The 7,607-nt window shown below is 41.0% G+C and overlaps 1 protein-coding gene across 1 annotated transcript in view; it reads left to right on the forward strand.

The window, feature by feature from the left end:
- The window catches only part of enpp2 (ectonucleotide pyrophosphatase/phosphodiesterase 2), a gene marked incomplete at its 5' end in the record, with an annotated part of 223,128 nt that extends 219,153 nt beyond the window's left edge, over window positions 1–3,975 (forward strand). The window contains one exon of the mRNA XM_080038824.1: window positions 3,593–3,975. Within this exon, the coding sequence (XP_079894950.1) occupies window positions 3,593–3,763 (171 nt within the window). The 3' untranslated portion in view covers window positions 3,764–3,975. The remainder of the gene's footprint in view (window positions 1–3,592) is intronic.
- Between the last annotated feature and the right edge of the window lie 3,632 nt (window positions 3,976–7,607).

Below are 7,607 nucleotides of genomic sequence, written 5' to 3' on the forward strand. Positions count from 1 at the left end.
TCTTTGTGGTTAGTGAGTCTGAGGTATGACACTGTTCCTAGGCTAACCTCACTTGCGTCACAAAAGTGGTGCAGCTGTGTGGATGAGATCTCACCAAAGCCTTGGGGCGTGATACATCTGCTCACGGAGAATGCATCCAACAGCGTCAATTGTCTTAACCATCTCTGCCACCTGTTGGCATGTTCTTGTGGAATTTTGTCATCCCACCCCAGCTTGGCCTTACATAACTCCTGAAGGATCTGCTTGGCAGTTAGCACGACCGGTGCCAAGAACCCTAGAGGGTCATAGACTGAACTCACAACTGACAGGATGCCACGTCTTGTTGTTGGCTGCAGTTTCAGCACTGTGCTGAAGGTGAAGGCAACACTTTCGACATCCCACTGAGTTCCAAGGGCCCGTTCCATGGGAAGTTTATCTCTGTCGAGATTTAGAGTCTTGACCTCTTTAGCTTTTTCTTCCTCAGGGATCATGGCAAGGATGGAGCGATGATTACTGATCCATTTGTTCAAATGGAAACCTCCTTTGCTGCACATACTTTTGAGGTTTCTGTACAGCCATGCTGCTTTTTCCACAGAGCTCACTGCCTTAAGAAAATCATCAACGTAAAAACTCTGTCTTGCGGTGTCCACGACCTCAGCTGGGTAGTCATGCTGGTTATCCTCTGCTGTCTTTAGCAGGGCAAAAGTGGCGCAGCTGGGTGACGATACAGCTCCAAAGATGTGGACTGTCATCCTATGATCAATGAGCTCTTTAGTGATGTCCCCATCTGGCCACCAGAGGAAGCGCAAGAAGTCCACATCTTCTCTTGCCACTCTCACCTGATGGAACATGCCTTCAATGTCGGTCATCAGAGCAATAGGACCCAGACGAAACCTCAACATCACTCCGATCAACATCACTTGGTCAAGTCTGGACCTTGCAGCAATTCTCTATTCAGAGTGGTTCCATGAAACGTCAAAGCACAGTCAAACACCACACGTAACTTCTTTTTGCGTGGGTGGTCTCTTTCAAATTGATGTGTAGAATGCTTGGGTGGTTTTGGTGGCAAACTTGACATGTCATTCTGTTTTTGCAATATCTGCTCATCTTCCCAAACATCCAAAGCACAGACCTTCATTTTTCATAAACTCTACCTTTTCATTATTGTGTTTACTTTTTAGGACACCACAACACTCCAAAGAGTGGTCTTTGCTGCAGTACAGGCAGGGCTTCTCAAGAGCGCTTGAGGTTTCTTGTTTTTTCTCCTTTTGGTTGAATTTGGGTTGGTTTGGTTTACTTTCCTTTTGCTCTGAACGCTCTGACATGGTTGCAACCGTTGTAGCAAAACTGCTCCCCCTACTAGCTAGTTTAAAGGGGGGTTTTTGTGCTGGCCTTTTTGTCTTTAGCACACATTTGTTATCAGTCACATCATGTATGTCACCAAAAAAAGGATCCAAAACGACGTTTTGGAAATAGAAATGTTTTAAATGAAAGCTACATTTTGAATTAGTTTAGCATATTATTCATACTGTTTATGCCTAGGCTGCTTTGTTTTGTGATTACCTGTAGAGGTCTGTGGGCGGGCTTTACGCACCACTCAGGTACTTAGGCCAGGTGTGTGTATTGTTTTGATGAAAAGCTAAGTGTCAAGGGAAAGAGGCGGTGGGTTAAAAAAGTCTTTCGACCGCTATTTTAGTTCACTCGTTGCCTTCAAAGATTTATTTGTTTGCCAGTATATTTTCCTTTATTTAGAAGAAAGTTTTGTTCCTTTTTGAGCTGTAAAATAAATACAATAATTTTTTGAAATCGCGAGTGCTTGGAATTGTTTGGAAGCGAGTCGAGCTACCTCGCCTTCTGTACCCACGGCTGAACGAAGAACAGCCGAGACAATGCGCGTTATTAAACGGCCCCGATTCGCCGGTCGCAACAGCTGTTTACCGTGTCATCACGAGCCGAATATTGCTATTGTTCTTTTCCTGGGATCTGTATGCTGCTGTGCATGTTAAAGAAGGAAATAAACATAGGATACATCCTTACGCGCCCCACACACATCCTGCGTCTACCTCTGGAGCGCGTCGCCTTACCTTACTGCTGCCTCTCTCGGACTTTTCTCGGACACACATGCAACGTCTCAGCAGCTGCTGCTGCAGCGCTGCTTCTAAAAGCCCTATCTTTCTACATAGAGTTTTCATAGATAATTCCCATTAAAAATTAAGTTCTTTCATGTCATCTATGATGCATATGATGTATATTGAGTCTGGACAGTAATCCGTGCGCCCCATTGCCATTTTTTTTCTTTTTTTTTTGCCATATTTTCGCTTGTTGGAAGTTTTATTTTGAAGGGGACACACCAGGAAATGGTGAAACTAGAGCGAAAGCTGCCAGTATGAAGTCAATATGACTCTCAGCAGAGTATTTCAAAAATCACTTTACTGATTTATACGGGAGAGAGAGAGGGGGGTGTGGTCGGGGAAGAAGAAGGCCGTAGACACAGATAGAGCAACGGAAAACTGTTGCGCTCATGATCTTTTTTATTTCTTCACTATATGGATCTCTATATGTGTAATTTATCCAAAAATGAAATGCCAGAACTAATTGAAAATTAGGTTTTAAATCCCTCGGATTTTGATTGCACAATTAAATCGTGAAATAAAGGGATTATTCGCGTATACATACGACTGAGGGATGTTTTATTTTGAAATAAACACACCGGGTAAACGTGTAACTAGAGTGAATGCTGCTGGTATGACTGTCAACAGAGTATTTCTCTATCAGTTAAAGCACAGAGACGCGAGAGAGACGCGCTGCTCTCAGAAAAAAATAGGCGAGCCTCCTGAGGTGAAGGGGAGCGGCGCTGCAGACGTGCCTCCGACGCGCCTCAGCAGTGCGTCTGAGGTTGGATGTGTGCTCGCTCTACGTTGATTTCACAGTCTGTGACAAAAAGTCAGACGCAGACGCGAGGTAGACGCGCAGTAGAGGTAGGATGTGTGTGGGGCGCGTTAGTCCTCCTCTCATCGTCTCATGCTTCATAGTCTGACGTTTTTGGCCTTAAGTGTTTTCTTAGCCGACACCCCTGAAGTGAATCCAGTGATATAGCAGATCAGCACGGTACATTCAGCAGTTTCCTCTACTACTTTTGTTGAGAACAAAATACTTGAAGTGCAGGATAACCCTCTTGCTGTCTGTTGATGTGCAATATATAGAAGGTTATGTAGCTTACAAGCAGGCCTACCTGTCTGTTATACTCATTTCTACTGACTTGTGAAAACTGCTCAGAAAAATCCAAATTCCTATAGCGACTTTTTTTTTTTACAGTAGGCTAACGCAAATAGTTACTTTCCCTGGTAACTAGTTACTTCTATTATAAAGTAATTCAGTTACTAACGCAGTTACTTTTGGAACAAGTAGTGACTAACTATAACTAATTACTTTTTTAAAGTAACGTTCCCAACACTGTTCAAAACTAGGATGTTTTTTTTTTAAAGTAAAGGAAAAACATTTTGGTTTGTAATGCGACCATTGTTGTTTAAACTCAGCCTTAGTATTCTCCGAGGAGAAGGAAGGGCAGGCAGCTCATGCTAATGCTCTTGCTCTCCTCCCTGCCTCCCTACAGAGCTCAGAAGAGGAGTCTCGCTGGGTGGAGGACCTGATGAAGATGCACACAGCTAGAGTCAGAGATGTGGAGATACTGACGGGCTTGGACCTGTACCGCAAAACCACCCAGAGCTGGGCTGAAATCCTCTCGCTCAAGACCTACATGCAAACCTATGAGAGTGAAATCTAATCTCTGCTGGCTGTGTTACTGAATTGTTCCAACTGTGGTGGATGTATGTGGTATATATACTTTAACAGAGATGTTGTATCATCTCTGTGACTGACCTGCACCAGCTTTAGCTTTGGTTTGATCTCCTTCACATCATTCACCTGTTTAGATTTGGCTTAACACCACTGATCTACTCCTTATGGGACTGTCCACTTGAGTTTATTCTTTTTTGGAAAGCAAAATTCGAGCAGCCGAGCACAGATAACAATCACCATGGCAATGGAGAAAAAAAGCTCTTGATCCTCTTCTTAAATGACAAACTATTAATGAACACACAAAATGGTATGGAAACAAATGAACGGGAACTGGCGTGGCACAAAACAGCTGACCACTGTATGCTGTAGATTGACTCACTCCACTGTGACTTTAAATATGTGCAATAAACAGGCTGTCACTCCTTTTAGATCAGGAAATACTGAGAGACTTTATTGTCAGACAAATTAGGACAGTATTAATTTCAAAACCTGATTGATTAATAACCAAATCCATGTGATACAAGTAAATAATTAAAACAACAGTTTCTTCACTTACATGCTCGGTGTCACCTAGGCTATGTTAGGCTTTATAGAAAAGTCCCCTCTGTTATTTTGCTTTGTATAAAATAAAACATGAACCAGATAAAACCATCACATTAAGGCAGTATTGTTAATGTAGTGTTATGAATGCACATTTTCAGTTTCCAATAAGAGATTGACATTTTCTCATTATAATCTCTGCGTTGAGCAGTTCCTCAGTATGATCAGTGATTTAGACCAGATTGCATTAATTTCTTTTTAATGAATACATACTGCAAAGTTGTTTTTGTAAGTGTGTTTAGGTTGAAATCAAGATAATTCCTCATTGTGTTTGACAATGTGATATTGACTTTTTCTGTGCACAATAACAATAATGTAATGAAGGCGCTTTATTCATGTTTTCCGTAAAACACCTTGAGAATGACCTATTTATGCTTTATGTATATTTCATCACAATAAACCAGTGTTTTTACTAAATGAAGTGTGTTTAAGGTAATTGTCTCCTTGTGAAACTATGGGCACTCAGCTGCTCAACGCAACACAGTTAGTCCATCTACATATTGTTACAATGACTGGAGGTCTCACATGAAATACAGCTCAGTGACACTACATAGCAGGTTGAATTAGTCGACATGAGCGTGCCATCAATATTAGGCTAGAATATAAGTAGTAATGTGTGTCCCAGTAGGCCGACGGCTCCTCTTCGAAACCTGTGGCCAAATTAAAAACGTGTCAACTCCTATGAGATTGAGAAATCTAATCAAAAAAGTGACCTTTTTTAAATAATCAACCTTTCATCTACTATAATATATAAAAAACACACTTTTCTCTCTTTTCAAACACAATTCAATATCAAGTATGAGAATAATGGTTGTTTTGAATATTTAATTTAGCAATTTAGTGGTTGACTAAACTCCGGTGTTGTGCCAAAGTTACCCATGATAAGATGTCTCCTTGGCCACCCCTGTATGCATGTGCATGGGAAGGGGGCATGTGCCTAACCAGACTGTTTTATTCAAATTATGCGTGTAAAACATGAATTGATTGCCATTTGTTATTTCATATTTTCCATGTCTCCCTTAACCCAAGAAAATGGGAAATGAGACAAACAGAAAATGTAAAAAAAAAAATGTTTTAATTTTCATTTGTGAAGTTCCAAATAATCATTGAATTCATCAGCAGGCTACACTGTGTACCTCTGCCACAATGACACGAGCTATGTGCTGCTAGCGCCGTGAATGGCTCTGACTGTTTTCTGACCGTGGTGGCTATCTGGCATAAACCCCGACTATTAAGGTAGCCGCTTGTCGGTAGTGGAAACACAATGCAGATCTAGTAAGGTAACTGTGCCGAGCAGAACTGTGCTGCTCAGAGAAAACAAGGCATCTAAACAGCGACAGACACCTCGGCACTGTTAGTCGCTAGCTCCACATCCACAGGGCATCAGATGAACGATCCAGATCGAAACTAGCCTGGCTCCGCCCGCCCGCCTACTTCTGGCCAAATTTCATTTTCCCTTCAGTAGTCAGTCTGGGTGTACAGTGCATTTTCCCAGTTCTCCGGAGAATCTACAATCGTCCAATCAGCGAACAGAGCGAGTGGCTGAGAACGATGACGTCGAATGCAATAAGACAAAACACAAGCAAATTAAAAAACACATGCAATAAGAAAAAACACAAGCAAATTAAAAAACACATGCAATAAGAAAAAACACAAGCAAATTAAAAAACACATGCAAGAAGAAAAAACACAAGCAAATTAAGAAAACATCTTCATCAATTTGACAACACATGCGCACCATTTAGAAAACACATGCAAAGACCACAACACAACGGAAATAGGCCACAACACGACGGAAGTGTTTCCAGAGGACACTTAAAAGTGATGCACACGTCCAGACAGGCTTGCTAGCAGCAGATTTCGGTGTTTGAAAATTGGAAGATTGGTGTTGGAAAATCATGACATAAAAAGTAAGTGTTTTTGATTTATTTTAACATTGTGATCGCATGATTCAGATATTAGCCTATTGAAGTGATCTGCTGTTAAACTTTCGTAAGCCTTTTGCTTGTTATTAGCCTGCCAATTCTAATAACCGGATGAAATAAATACACACGGTTAATTCATTGATACCATAGACTGTATACTGTGAAACATGCTGTTAGCTGGCTATAGTTATTATCAGAAACTTTAATAGGGGACAAAAGACTACCTGTGGGTTTTGCTGACTAGGCTAATATAGTCTGGTAGGACCAGGCAAGTACAAGTGTGACGTTTAAACTTTTGATATTTTTTAAGCCATACTTAGCATTCACATTGTTCCTTTCCCCAGGTGATGTATTGTCCATATTGTGGAGACGATTTGGCTGGACATATTGGAGGTTTTTGTGGCTCCTGTGGCAGCAACATTCAGTTTTTGGCACGTTTTCAAGAAGATGGTATGCTCTTCCCCAAAAGTCAAGTATTTAATGATCATTTGAGTTTTTATGTCTTATTTGTGCATGATGTGGTAGTGTAGAAAATAATTTTATAATTATATATATACATGTAAACGAGCTCAAATACATCAACAAGTTGAACCAGTTGACTTCACATGATAAACATAATTAAACACAAATATATTGCATGTAGTTTGGTAATCATGAGCTGTATCCTGTATGCACCTGGTCCACCTTTTATTATTTATTTTTGAGTGTTAAATGCCAGTTCAAGTTTTTCTTTTTGTTGTTCGTGCTGGAGTTGTTCACACATTGAGCATATACAATATCTACACTTTTATGCAATCAACAGTCCACAGTTTTTTTCTTTTATTATTATTTTTTCTTAAGATTTCATTTCTAATGACCCTGTTCTCTTTTCCCTTCAGAACCAGTATCTGATGAAGTCACAGAGGCAGCGCTCATCCTTAAGTACTTTTCAGAGGGCCACACATATGAGGTTATCCTAGACTTTCTTGAAAAAAAGCACAACATTTTTCTGAGTCTGAGAACCATAAAGAGGAGGCTAAAGGAAGTAAGCCTTACTAGGAGGACAGACTACACTCCAATTGCCACTGTGCAAGCAACTATTGCCCATGAACTGCGTGGCTCAGGTCAACTATTGGGTTACAGAGCAATGTGGCAGACATTGCAACAAAAGCATCACCTGACAGTCAAAAGGGATGATGTCAGAACGATACTATCCAGACTGGATCCATCTGGAGTTGAACTTCGCTCTCGACGCAGGTTCGCACGGAGAGGATATTTCACAGCGGGACCAAACCAAGTGTGGCATGTCGATGGCTACGATAAACT

Source organism: Ammodytes marinus, assembly GCF_949987685.1.
Source record: "Ammodytes marinus genome assembly, chromosome: 13".
Taxonomy (NCBI): Eukaryota; Metazoa; Chordata; class Actinopteri; order Uranoscopiformes; family Ammodytidae; genus Ammodytes; species Ammodytes marinus.